General features: G+C 33.1%; 1 protein-coding gene across 1 annotated transcript; it reads left to right on the top strand.

The window, feature by feature from the left end:
• The first annotated feature begins 8425 nt into the window (after positions 1-8425).
• On the top strand, positions 8426-13634 carry CKX7 (cytokinin oxidase 7). The gene is made up of 4 exons (XM_079008444.1): positions 8426-9314; positions 9423-9698; positions 11183-11445; positions 13124-13634. Exons 1-4 carry the CDS (start codon positions 8610-8612, stop codon positions 13440-13442), a joined length of 1563 nt encoding a protein of 520 aa, XP_078864570.1. The 5' UTR covers positions 8426-8609; the 3' UTR covers positions 13443-13634.
• The last annotated feature ends 1766 nt before the right edge of the window (positions 13635-15400 follow it).

The following is a 15400-nucleotide window of genomic DNA, read 5'->3' as shown; positions in this document are numbered from 1 at the left end:
CTAACTCTAAGTAGTAGCTCAAGAATCTAATCTTCTAGAAATGCGATCGAAATCCATTCTTTCACGGTTAGATTCTGCTCACTTCTTCCCTTAAGCTTCCTTTCTTTTCTTCGATCCTACAAAACATCAATTGTAATCTTATCACATTATGTATTAAGAATCTAGAATAGAAGCTTAAAAGAGTTAGTTAATGGATTTTACCTATATTAGATCCATACGCTTCGACTCTCCCATCTCTTAGATCTCTTAGGTAAATGGGGTAGCTTCGTCTCCAATGCCCTTTCTTTTGGCAATAAAAGCAAATTAACTCTTTTGGAACATGACATGGAACTACTTTAGACATTGCCTTTCTCTTATGATCAAACCTTTCGATCATAGCATGTCTTTCGTTGCCATTGTCTATATCCATAGAGGTCTTGAAGGCAGATTCACCAATCAACTTTGCTTTTCTATTGCGCCAAACCATTGCTGATTCAGCAGCAATAAGCATATAGGTGAGATCTATAAAGGTCACGTCGCGGTTCATCATATAGTACTCTCTTACGAACTCACTATATGAGTTAGGAAGTGACTGAAGAACCCAATCAACAACCATTTCCTCACAGACAACAGATCCCAACATTCTTAACCTATCAATGTGTGACTTCATCCCTAGGACGTGTGCACCCACTGGCTTTCCTTCTTTATGTTTACTTGCCAAAAGGGCTTGAGTGATCTTGAACTTTTCAAGCCTTTGAACTTGTGGGTTAGGGAGAATAATTGGAGGAGGTGGAGGACGTGAAGCATGATTTCTTGTTCCTCGATCGAATCGTGGAATATCATCTTCATGTGGAAAGCTTGTTCCACGGGATTTGGGAAGACCATAGTTGTCAAACTTTGACATCTACAAAACAGGAAAAAACTAATTCAAGTTAGTTGATTGATTGAGTCCTTAGTAAATCACCCAAATGAGATACTAAGGCTAGGACCCAACACAATATTCCACAACTCGGGAGAGGGATGTTGTAACCCTAAATGCAGAATATTTGAAGGTAAGTGAATGACGATTCACTAATTTCCACCATGAAAAACGAAAAAGAAATTTAAGTTTTAAATCTATGAAAAATCCTAGATCCTTTGAGATTCATTGAACATTTCAATGGCATGTTTAAATCTTGATATGCCCCTCTTGGTTGTGACTGGGATGCCGAGGATCACAAAGCGGGTGTGAATAACCATGAAAACTTACATGGTGCCCTCACATGTTACAGTCACCTATTCGATGTGTCGATAAACCACACACGCTCCACCGAACTATGACAAACATTGAGTCACCCTTTGTTACCTTTTCTTAGAACCATTTAGTGTGCCGGTAAACCACACATGCTCCACTAACATCTTCGCAAGGGCACAAAGTGTAATTTCATGGAATTGCATCAACTCACTTTGCCTAAGTAACTAAGATTGGGAATTTGAAAAACATTTAGTTACTTTTATACTTCACTATACTTATAATGGAAGGTTTCGTCCTATCCTACCCGTTCGGCTAACGACCCTCCACTAGTCAAGAGTGCGGTGGGTAAGAGTGGATACCCATTCAATCGTCATTTTATAGGCAATTTCCTTAAACACCCTTATAGACCAGCTTCGTGAATGAGGCCTACTAACGGTAAGACTGACTTTTACTCATACATATATATAATGTTAGACTTTTAATGTTATATATATAGTATAGGGTGTATTTTACACTTTTAAAATATTAGGTGGTTAAATTGAACAATTACACTTTTAATTCAATTAAATTGTTAACCTAAACTTTTATGGATTTATTAAACCTCTTTTCATTATACACCTTAATTAATTAATAAAACCATAAGGGTGTAATTTGAACTTTTTCAAAACAATACTAGGGTTTTAGAATTTAACATTCCTAATCAAACTTTTAATCAACTTTTAAATTCCAAAACTTGAGGGCAAGTTTTGAAACATTTCAAAACATTAGGGTTTAAAATTTAAATATACATCAAAATTAAACAATTAATCAAAATTTAAATTCCAAAACTTGAGGGCAAGTTTTGAAACCTTTTTCAAAACATTAGGGTTTTAACTATTTAAATTTCAAAACAACAAAACTTTTGGGTTCAAATTTAAACTATAAAACCTAAAGGGGAAAATATGAAACTTTTCATAACAATAAGTATCAAATAACAAATAATCTAAATTAACATTTAATCACATAATTATCCATACTTGATTTATTTAATGATTTCTTGCAAAACAATTTACTAATTTAATCAAAATAATTAATCAATTATCACATAAGGAAACAATTATCTTATTAATTGATAAATATCTTCAATTAGATCAAGAATATAGTCAAATATATCATAAAATCGGATTAATATTGATCTAATATGATAAGGTAACTATCCATAAACAAAAACAGCAAGAAATCGCGAAATATGCTCCATCTGACGAGTTGACTCGCCGAGATAAGCAAGGACTCGTCGAGTCTGCATGGACTCGGCGAGTTCAGCTATGGACTCGGCGAGTCCAGCCTCCAGAAGCCAAAAAATCGAATTTTTCAAACATATCAAGCATCAATACAATAGAAACCAGTCTAGTCTCTGATACCACTGATGGGTTTTGGTCATAAGACATCCTATGTGTTCATACAAACCCTAATGCTTGGATCTAGGTTTCTCTATTGTACATGCAAGTTATCCAAGACTATAAACCCTAATTCTAACATACAAGTAATCATATTAACATAAGAATGGGTTTAAGATATTACCTTGATTGCTATGTAGCAATAACAATCCCAAATCTCCTTGTATTGACTTTAGAAAGCTTAGAGTCACAAAGGTCACTCCTCTAATGGTTCACAAACACCATAAGCAAGAGGATGGAGGCTGCCCAAAACGTGTTCTAACCCTAGAAGAGTTGTTCCCCATGTTTTTGAGCCTTAAGGGTTCTATATATAGTGAGGCTATTAGGGTTATCTAACAAGGAAACCCTAATTTGGATGCTTAAGCCCTAAGCAACCCATGGACTCCTTTAATTAAGGGCCTTGGACGATTTCTTATGGACTTCCCCATAGAATTCGTCCATTCCTTAATTTAAGACAATCCATAGCCCAAATTGCAATTATCTTATAATTACAATTCCAGTCCCTTAAGTTTAATTAATCTCTTTTAGTTACAAAGCTAATTACCAATTAATTATTGACTAATATTAATTAAACAATATGATTTCTCCTTTAATATATTATTCCCATAATATATTAATACATCATATTTAATCCTTTCTCTCCATAATTCATCCTATCAGGTTGCTTTGGTAAAGGCAACCCAAAAGGACCATGCACCATCGGGTCAAGTACATACCAAAATAGTTATGGACTTAGACACTTAATCCAACAGTTTATACCTTAGAAATGACTACTTGCACATATTCATACGATTTTTCTACAATTTATGGTGATTTTTACAAAATTGCCCATCACTATAGCTAAGATTTCAGACCAGTCAGTGAAAATGGTCATTTTGACACAAGTTGGAGATCGCTAAAAATCATAATAAAATTTATGAACGAACTAGATACATTTTTATCAACTTTCAGAGTTTATGGATTTAGTTTTCGACTTTGTATGATTTTTCTGTGATTTTTCTAAAACAGTGCAGAAAAGTTAAAAACTAGTTAAACAGCTTACAATTTTTATAACACTTTGTAACATGTTGAGCAAAGTGTATATCTTTGATGACTTCATATTTCACATGTGTCTTCTGTTAAGTACATTTAAATAACAGAAATTACTCACTGATTGTAAGAGTCCTTAGTTATTACAAACATACAAGAGGAAACATAATAAGTATAGTTATGTTTTGCTAAAACTACTACTCACTATGAAAAGGTTTTACTCTCAATACAACCATGTTTCATTTACCACATGATAAACTATAATAGGTATAGTTTTTGGATTTACATTAGTAACTTACTACATAAAAAGGGTCAGTCACACTGCAGAAAAGGTTTTTCATTCATTCTACATGTAAAATTGTTAACGTAAATTGACATGTCTTCATTGTACTCTTAGAGTACGGGTTAAAATTCCTGTAAGTTATAACCAGAGTCTCTTGTAGGGAGAGCCTGATAATTGTATATAAATATATATTGGGATTGACAACCCATGCCCAATGTTGATTGCAACAGCCCGACCGGCCGGTCGAGGGTGACAAATGTCATAACAATTCCGACACCTGAAGAACGTCGCAACAAGTCTTCTCTATCATAGTATGGTTAAAGCGACTCACATATGGAGATAACGACACAAATAGTTTACGGGAGTTTCTACTTTAAAAAAGGGTTTTATCAATTTTAAAACTGCATTCAACGTTACAAGTACGAAACACACACATACATTCGGTCTTGGGATTTAAGACTACATAACATTTTATAAGGAAAATATAGGATTTTTTTTGGGTATGCGCTGCAATTACAAACACGTTACAAGTACGAAACACACACATACATTAGGTCTCTGGATTTAAGACTACATAACATTTTATAAGGAAAACAATGGATTTTTCTTGAAGTATACATTACATTTACAAACAAAAGTTTTCAAACTCTACATCCAAAAGCTAATGAACTCACCACCTTAATTGTTGACACTTTTTCGAAACTACTTGTATTCTCAGGAAATCAGTGAAATAGGAAAATCAACAGCTTTTTAGGATGGAACATTAAGACGTCAAACATTTCATTTTGTTATATAGTGTAATTGATTTTGAAACATGTAAACTCATACTATGGTGTAACTTTTTCAATTATATTTATGATGGTTGTATTTGCTTTGGTCACTACTATACTCGTTGTTATGTAATATACATGAAGTCCACCACCCCCGGACGTTTCCGTCATCCTTGGTTTGGGGGTGTGACAGGTGAATCATAGATCCAATTATTCCACACCCTAAAATCGTCCAACCTATACTCCTCCCAATCCATATACGAAATCCTCATTCTCTCTCCTAGGCTTTTTGAGTTTTTACATAAATCCTAATTTGTGGTTTCTCCATTTGTTATTTGTTGTGTGGGTCTGATTCCATTAGAGGGATTCTCCATTAGATCCTTCATATTGCAACAAACTGGCACATAGGATTTCACAAGGAAATGAACAATATGTTAGTTTTCTTTTATTGTCGTTTTTCAAAGTAGGATGCTATATTAGTGAAAAGTAGATCCTAGTTTTCATAATCACTTAGATATATCAAGTTTTGATATTTCCAGTACCTATGTAACGTGTACTTGATGCTATTAGTTATGACATCCCTAAATTCTCAGTCATTTTGAAAATTTTATTTATGCTTATTTAAAAATCAAAGTATCATTTTTGAAAAGTAGTTTTGCAAAATTTGTCCAAAAAAAATGATAATAATATTATCAAAGAATTTTCGAAGAAATGTATTTTATTTATATTAAAACATTGGGATGTCATCGTCAATACAGAAACATAAGCATAAACAGACCTTGCATTCATTTACACTAATGATTTACATCTCCAATAATCTCTCAGTGTAATGTGTCTTCGTATCGATACTTGTGATACAAATAAACTGAGTGGGTCAGGTTTGGAAACCTGGTGAGTACATAGGGTTTTCAGCCCACAATAATATAATTATTATGTTTACTCATCAAACAATTAACCCAACTTCCCATCCCTATTATCTTCTTTATTCTTAAGGATCTACCCTAAGAATCATCTATCCTTCATTTATTCATTCATTCCTAGGGATTGTCCTAAGGAATGAGCACAAAGTCCATCGCTATCAGCTTTTATCTAACATGCACTAAGTCCATAGTTGTTGATGTTATCTGATAGTCACTAAGTCCATAGCTACCAATGTCCATCTATAGGGCACTAAATCCATAGCTGCCAACGTTCATTTGTGAGGCACTAAGTCCATAGCTGCTAGGGTTTTTAGAGTACATCTGGTGAACACATAGTTCAAAAACACCTACAGGTTGCGAGCCTGCTAGCGTTCCACTGGATTGTCTAGAATAGTCCGTGGTCGTCATCTATACTCTTCTAGATGAATGGATCATCACTTGGGTCAAGGCTTCTCATCTTTCACCTCTCACCATCTGTATCATCTTTCATCTCTCATCATCTATATCATCATTCATCTCATCTTTCATCTCCCATCATCTGTATCATCTTTCATCTCTCATCATTCATCTCATCTTTCATCTACCCATCTTTACCTAATATGTTTATAGGTATCAAAATACATATATAGTTTAAATTAAGTAAAACATATATATTTTTTTCATCCAACATAGATATTAAGAACACATATAATATTCACACATAGCACGTAATTTATATTAAATACTTCATATATATGTGTAAGATGAAAGTAACTATGCACTTACTTGTTAAAGCGATGACTCGAAATTCGGACATCGTTTCGTTTCTAACAATCGTCTTTTCCTTCGACGAAACCTAGCATTATTATTGCCAAATTTAAGTCTAATATTTATTGCGACTAATTAACTCAAGGTCTACAAGCGATATTGTTTTATAAATGTTAAGCAATACATTCAACCACTATATAGGCCAGACATGAAACACCAGAAGGCAAGACCATTTTGGCATTTAAGTTGTTCTGAAGTCCAACAACTATATGCGGCAGTTAAAAGGTATTATAATAACATTTTGTATAATTTATAATACTTAGCACATGTATTGTTTATAGGTTCATAATAACGATAATGAACTTAAACATAAGTTATACTTAAACTAGGGTAAGCATAACTCATTTACAATGGAGTTTTAGCTAGGAGTTGGGCTCTATGGGGCAAAGCTGTGTCGATGAATCTTAAAAAGACTCTTGTAGTGCTTCAGCGCTCACCTTACTATACTAATAGAAAGAGAAGTCGAATCACTAGAGACCAAAATGCTCGGGGGATAAGAAAAAAAAAAGACTCTGGAATCAAGAGAATGATGCAAGAAATATGAGAGCCTATAGCCTCTTATTTATAGTAATTGAATTTTCAAAAACCACCCTCTATAGTTACTTAAATGACCTAAACACCTATTTATAATACTATTTTAAATAAATTTAATGATATTTGTAGTAAACTAATGTTGAAAGTACTCAACACTAGTTTTATAACGACCGTATCGTTGATACCTTTCTAATGATATATATATATATATATATATATATATATATATATGATTTATACTTTATTTTAACACGTAAATATGTTATTATAAATTATAACTCGTTCATACGAACTCTATTTTTGACGTTCTTTATATCCATGCGTAGCTATTATAAATTATAACTCATTTATACGAACTCCATTTTTGGCATTCTTTTTCTCAAAATTCTTATTTTAAAGAGTACCATGATTTTCTTTTTAGTGGATTTAGCTAAAAGTCAATCATTCTCTTTGTAACTTTTACATCATACATGCATTGTGTGCAACTGACTTTTATATATTATAAAAATCATATCTAATTCATACGGAGTCAGATTTCTACGAAATTTATATTTTCGGGATCGGGAAGACGTGTACTTTTTAAATATATAATAATATATATGTTTTGGCGCACTTATTATTACGATTTACGAACGATTCGACTAATTTTCTCTATTTTATTATATTATAATAATCATAGAACACATAATATTTATATAATTCTTCTTTATTACATCAAATAGGTTAGAATTGTTGACCCTAAACATTACTTTGATTATAATTATTTATCCTAGATAATCTTTTATAAAAAAAAATCATTTTTAACGTTTATTTTTCTTTAAATTGACTAGTCTGAATCTACGGACATTACATTAGTCCTCAATAGATAGAGTGTATGCGGTTAGCCGACACATCAACTTGAAGATTATTGTTAGAAATTATGTGAGATTCGTGTATCTTAGGTATAATTTGATCCGAGCATCACATAGTTTTTGCATGGTTGATTCACCATTTTTTTTTAATGATCCACAACATCATTGTTATAGAAATGAAACGGGCACAATCCATGATCACCATGTCATTGCCACATAAAATGCAAAATATAACAAAATATTATGACTTTTTTTTTGTATATTGTTCTTTGTATCTTTAATAGTGTTTGATCCTACACAATGAGTGTATTAGTAGATATGCAAAATTCCATACAAAGTGTTTATAATTAAACTTCTCACATATAAAGATTATTTTAAGTATTCTACCATTGGGTGTGGTGGGGTCATGTGGCTGGTTAACAAAACAGTTCAAACGATACACTCGGTTCAAATGATACAATTTATTATCTATCTATTTATATTTATTTTGTTAAAAAGCGTCGATATTTAGAGAAAGTAAATATGGAATTAAATTTTTGTTGGTGGTCTTTAAAATACAAATCCGCCGCTATTTAAGCCCGAGAACTCCACCCAATATAGTGTAAGTGAGAGAAACAAAAAAGATTACTTTAGATTCTGTAGCAGCGGCAGATTGCGAAAGTATTGTTGTAGTATAGCCAACCCCTTCAGATTTCAGAGAGAGAAACACCTTACTGTGTTTTTACTGTGTGTGAGAGAGAGATAGAGAGATTAAACCCCGGTGAAGATGATAGCTTATTTAGAGCATTTCGTTCACGAGAACGACTCCGACGCCATGCTCCAACAAGAAGACGAAGAAACAGCTTCTAGATTATGCCAAGCCATGGACCTTCAAGGCACTATCGATTACAGGTCTACCGGCTACGCCGGAAAAGACTTCGGCGGCTTGCATGCATCAACGCCGTTCGCCGTCATCAGACCTTCCGGTACCCACGACATCGCAAGTGTCATCAGATTCGCGTCTCAATCGCCGAATCTGACGGTGGCGGCAAGGGGAAACGGTCACTCAATCAACGGTCAAGCCATGGCCAACAGAGGACTCGTCCTCGACATGAAGGAGTCTTCCGATGCCGGAATTGACCTCATCCGTTACACCGACGGTTACGCCGTCGACGTCGGCGGTGGAGCATTATGGGAAGACGTGTTGCGATGGTGCGTTTCGGAGTTTGGTTATTCCCCGCGGTCGTGGACGGATTACCTAGGGTTAACCGTCGGCGGAACGCTGTCTAACGCCGGTGTTAGCGGCCAGACTTTCCGGTATGGTCCACAAACGTCAAATGTAACGGAATTGGAAGTTGTTACAGGTAACGGAGACACCGTGATCTGTTCCGACACCCAAAATTCGGAGCTTTTCTTCTCCGTTCTCGGCGGACTTGGACAATTCGGTATCATTACTCGGGCTCGGGTCCTGGTTCAACCCGCCCCGGATATGGTTGGTATTTTCGTCAATCCTTTAACTAACTACTGTATTGTACCTTGTGCATTAGAAAATTGTACGCACATTTTTGCTGAATCTTACACGTTTACGAAACGCAATTAGGTGAGATGGATAAGGGTAGTATACTCCGAGTTTGACGAGTTCACCCAGGACGCTGAGTCGTTAATAACCCAGTCAGAAGGCGAGTCGTTTGATTACGTTGAAGGATTCGTGTTTGTTAACAGCGACGACCCGGTAAACGGATGGCCATCAGTGCTACTTCACCCGGATCATGCGTTCGACCCGACTCCCATGACCCGGTTCGACAACCCGGTTTTGTATTGCTTAGAAGTCGCTTTACATTACAACAAGGGAAACTGCTCTACAACAGTCGATACAGTGAGTCTCTCTGTCTTTTTCTTGATCCTATGCATCGCACCTCATCTTTTTTATAGTGCTCCTTGTTTCTGATATTAAAATCACTTTACCACATCAACTTTTCGCCATTCCAATGTTACTTTTTTTAAGCGTATAATTGGATATATATATATATATATATATATATATATATATATATATATATATATATATATATATATATATATATATATATCTTCACAATATTTAACCAATCATTTTTTTTAAATAAAAATAAAAATAAAAAGAAAAAACATGGTATTTCTAGTTTCTATTTATTGGCAAGCATAACATAAAAGAAGAATTATTTATTGATATGAGCAAAGTCATATAGGACATGCATGTATATATTTATAACCATATGCTTTGGTGGAAAATATATTATATTCTTTAGGCCCCATTGTTTTAACTTTCCACATTTATTAATTATCCTTTTCTTTTTATGGCACAATGGTTTGGAATTGTGGTTTACTAAAAGATGTTGTTCAAATCGCATGAATATATGATGGTACGATTTGTTTTATATATTTATGTAAAAGTAGATGATGACAACATACGCAATCACCATAGCATCTCCCCTACTTCAATCTTAGTTATATAGATAGCATCACCAAGTATCCAATTTATCCATGTGGCATTTTTACTAAAAAAATTATCTTTTCACAATTATTATTCCAAAAAACAAAAAAGATAATGAATCGAGTAAAGTTATGAATCCTAACTCCAATGATTTCAACTTTGGCTAATCAAATATTATTATACAACTTTGTAATAATCACTTTAAACACAATTATATCATATTTAGTTTTGCCTTTTTATGAAAAGATGGGAGTGTAATAAATACGAGGGTTGACTATATTGACCTTGGTTAGTGCATAAAAGCATGTCAATATAGGATGTTTGACTATAGTACGGGTGAAGCGAGCGAAAAAAAAAAGTCAAAAGAAAATATTCGGCAAGTGTTTTACCTGTACACGTGGCACTAGAATAGTTGAGGAGGTCCGTTTATTTGTATGTCTACCGATGACAGCATGGATGGGTATGGGTGATATTACCATTTTATCCCCCATCATCAGCTACCCAATACACAGTTGTTTTTAGAAAAACTGACAATAGGCAACTACAGTATCTTCCATTGGATTCTCTGACACAAAGTAGCAAAAACAACCACAGAATTTGGTCATATTTACGAGATTGACACCCGTACTTGACACTGGTGAGAGCATATTGTCTTTGTCCTAAATGGCCAAAACATTAATATTGTTCACCGTAAGCGTTTCCAGTGCGCTGTCGTTTTGCTGGTCATTGAGATTTTTGGTGACGTTTTCGGTCCCCCACTACTTGCTCAATACCCCATCTTTTGTCGCCTGCTTTTGAAATTACGTTTTTGCCCTTGCTTTTCATAATCATAATCAACAACAGTTCCTTTTTCTGAGTTATTTATTTATTTATTTAATTTTAATTAGAGAGTAGAGAAGTTGCTTGGACGGCTGAGATTTATGGAGGACACCCAATTCCAGGTGGACCTCACCTACGTGGATTTCTTACTACGTGTAAAAGAAGCCGAAAAACAAGCAAAAGCAAACGGCATATGGGACACCCCACATCCTTGGCTCAACCTATTTGTGTCCAAAACCTCGATCATGGATTTTGATCGTTTTGTGTTCAAGAAAATATTGAAAGATGGCATTGGGGGGCCTATGTTGGTCTATCCTATTCTGCGAAGCAAGTAAGTAATTCTCCTTCTCCTTCTCCTTCTCCTTCTCATAATATATAATATATAATATGATATTATCTATCATCTCATTTCCCTTGACATTGACACTATTAAATATATATGTAGTCCCAGATTATCCTTTAAAAAAATCCTTAAACGTCCAATCTCCCACTATAATATTATATATTCAAATCTTCCATCCATCTATGGAACTTTTCCATAAAAAGCCTATTTAGCAGATAAATTCGTGTTTGACATGGAATTTTTAAAAGTTTTTACTTTTTAGCTATCGTAATTTTTATTTTTTGGTTTTTGTGTATACATTTAAAAGTTGCCAAACTATTTTTGTCGAACAATTCTGCATAAATAAAATCTGCAGTTGCTAGCTAGTTTTGTCAAACACGTCCGAAATCTAATCTAGGAACAGAGTAAAGATATAGAATCAATTGGGGGTCGATTTTGATGTTTAAATTAGGGCCCACGAGGTTAACGTGTTGTGGGAAGGATAAAATTAGTTGAAAAGAATAAAAAGGCCACGCGTGCAGTGATGATGGTCACGTGGAGGACGGGCTACATGTCGTGTCGTCCCATGTGGTGGATTGCCGATTGCGACCGTTGTGGGGTACTACAATAGAGAGAGGGTGGCTAGTGAGATCAATTTGATATGGTATATGTTGACTATTTTGCTTAGATGGGGTGGTTAAGATCTTCTTAGAAAAATGAGGTCATACAAACCATGTACTTTGTTCACGCATGATTATTTTTCTACTAGTAGACTTCTCTTACAACCATTCATTTATTATATCATCTTGATGCAAAACATAGTAAAGTAGTTTCATTTAAATTTGTGAAAGAAAAATATCCTATTACTTTCATTGTTTTGTTTATTATTATATCATATTGATTTTCCTTTCTCATTTTTATTTAATTAAAAGTTGTCCTATTATATCAATCATATTCAAATTCAAAGTGGTTTTTAAACTAGTATACATTAAATATGAAAAAAGAAAATATAAACATATAAAATAAAATGTTATTGTATCCAAAAGTTGTTACTTTTTGTTAGGTTAAATACAAGAAATTGCACTTTGTTATCATTTATTTGATTATTAAAATTTATATAGTATATATTTTAATCTTTTTCTTAACAAAATTATGAAAATATGAGACTATAGTAAAGTAATAAACAAAAGGAGGTTACTATTTTTGTATTATTTATAGGTTAACGTATTTTAGGTGGGACTAGTGGGAGATATAGGATTTGGGAAGAGGGGTAAGAAGGTAATTTAGATGGTAGTGTATTATACTATTATCTTTTGATGGAAAACGAGATTCCCAAGTGATGTAGCAATCGGAGCAGTCTCTGGCGAATCAGAAACGACAACGCAAACCCGTTGGGCCCATTCCTTACAATGACACCATATGGTTCTATTTCATTTTCTTCCTGACCAAAATGTCCCTATCTTATACCCCATACAAACATTTTCATCATTTTATTTATTTTGTTTTTCTCATCAATTTTATTTCCTTTTTATTTTTCTTGATTGAGACTCCATCTTCCCTCATCATTGTGTACATTTCATTGTGGTCCTTTCTTTGTTTTGGACCACCACATTTTAAAGATCAAATCAATATCTTCTTGAGATAATTTTTTGTTTTTTTTTTCTTTTTTTTTTTAATAATCGATTAGGTGGGACGAACGTGCATCGATAGTATTACCCGAAGGAGAGATCTTTTATATAGTTGCATTGCTCCGATTTACAAACCCGTATCAAAAGTCCCCTTCTGTTAGAGATCTGGTTTCACAAAATCAAGAAATCATACAAACTTGTGTTAGAAGCGGATTCGATTTCAAGTTGTATCTTCCTCATTATAATACCGAAGATGATTGGAAGCAACACTTTGGGGATCGATGGTTGTGGTTCGTGGAGATGAAATCGAGATACGATCCGATGGCTATCCTTGCACCGGGGCAAAAGATTTTTACAAGACATGATGAGTCTTGTTGATTAATCCATATGGTTGTAGGGTTGTACAATTATTTTTTTGTTACAAATTTTATATTCTGTTATTGACTCTTGTATTTTTTTTTTTTTCATTTTAGTTTTTTGTGTTCAATTGGGAAAGGAAGAAGTTTCAAGCAAACAATGTAAATGAATACTTTTGGGCAACCAATTTTGATCCATTGCTTTGATTGTTTACATGTTACTTTCATATATAAATTATGATATTTGATTTTTAATTAAAATATATCTTTTAACTTTTGTTGTCATATTATTTGATTCATGAAAATGAAACTACATGATTTCATTCATAAACGGGATATTTCAAGGAGATATAAATGTACGTTTTTTTTTTGTCATGCTTTTAATGTCTTATTTGTTAAAAATAACTAGATTGTGACCGCGCGTTAAACGTGGGGAGGTGTCATTGTCTTAGGTGAAATTTTAATAAAAAATGTTAGTTAGGTTCATTTTTAGACTTTTTAAACCAGACTTATTAAATAAAAATATTTAATATTTGTATTAGAACAATTTGATTTTTAATACAATAATTTTTAACATAAACGATCCACGTGATCTTTGTTTTATCAGAACATGATGCGACTTCTTGATTAAAACATGTTGTGTAGTGGCTTTATGAATTGACTTTGTTCGGTGTACCAACCTCCATGGAGGCTCACATGACTCTTTTCATATTGACCCTATAAAACCAAAAGCAACAATAAGTTATTATATGTAACAGCAACATTAAATTCTACAAAAAAATTCGATAAACATTACAGTTTAAGTGCATTGTCATAACCATAAACATCAAATTCAGATATTTTAATTTGATAAATTTATAAAGTATTTTTTCCTTATAAGAATTAAAATATGATTTTTCAAGCTACACCCAATCACATATACATATCTTCTGATCAAAGAAATTATTACAAGAAAAAAAACATGTTATGAACAAAAATATAATATTAGGTTCATAATTTGCCAAAGGTTAACACTAATAAATAATAATGAATTTTCACAAATCTTGTATTTTGGTCAGTGCATCCAACTAACAAATGAAATTCAGTTTAGATGATTTATTCAAGAAGTGCATCCATGACTTCTTGTAGCCAAATTTGGGGAAATGCTAAGACCTACCAAGATATGAAGGAACGGTCTATGAGGCTACAGCTGGTTTCTGGAGGGCAATAGAAATTCAAAATCGTTAGCACATATCTTTCATACCTGCTTCAATTATTAAATTTAGATCAAACTTGTCAAAATCAAATTACAAAAAAAACCTAGATATATAACCTAGCAATCAAACAACATATTTTTCATAGAAATGAATATAACAAATCCATAACTTATACTTTATATAATATTCTTAAGTTATATCTTACATTTTCATCTTTAATGATTATTAACACCTCTTTCTGCCTTATTGTTGTGACACACATGTATATCAAAAATAAGAGAAAGAACTTTAGAGAACGAATGTTGATAGAGTGACCCTTCATTGAAAACGCAACAAAATTATTCATAAAGCCGCTAGGATTCTTCTATAGACCGCTAGAAGATTTCTATAGTGACAACCGGTGTGACTTCTATGAGAACGCACCATTTAAAGTAACAATTTTGATTAATATAAGTGAAAAATCATTTGGAATGCTTACCAATTGTTATTGTTTCTACTTGAATGTGAACATTAACATTCTTGTAGAGAAATAGAACTTCAAATAAATTCTACATAGCCAAATCCACAAACATGACAACACAAAAAGAAGCCTAAATTGATATATAACCAATTAGGTTTTGTTGAACAATTTTTTCAATTTATCAAAATTTTATTTTATTACAAATCTATATGAGTAATCAATAATCTTAAGCAAGTGAAAGAAGTAATTGTTAATTTAAAGCTAGTAAAAAAAATACAATATTATGAAATTGCTTATAATTTGCATGTTTGATTATTGTCCTGG

This window comes from Lactuca serriola, chromosome 7 (assembly GCF_051521515.1).
Source record: "Lactuca serriola cultivar US96UC23 chromosome 7, Lser_US96UC23_V15, whole genome shotgun sequence".
In the NCBI taxonomy this organism is placed as follows: domain Eukaryota; kingdom Viridiplantae; phylum Streptophyta; class Magnoliopsida; order Asterales; family Asteraceae; genus Lactuca; species Lactuca serriola.
Note: the sequence above shows the minus strand (reverse complement) of the source record. Positions and strands in the feature narration are given on the sequence as shown.

Excerpts from the sequence above, each read along its gene's own strand:
- CKX7 (XM_079008444.1), top strand. The coding sequence starts at position 8,610 with ATGATAGCTTATTTAGAGCATTTCGTTCACGAGAACGACTCCGACGCC. Across the intron at positions 9,699-11,182 it reads GCTCTACAACAGTCGATACA|AGAGTAGAGAAGTTGCTTGG; the intron begins GTGAGTCTCTCT and ends AATTTTAATTAG. Across the intron at positions 11,446-13,123 it reads TATCCTATTCTGCGAAGCAA|GTGGGACGAACGTGCATCGA; the intron begins GTAAGTAATTCT and ends ATAATCGATTAG.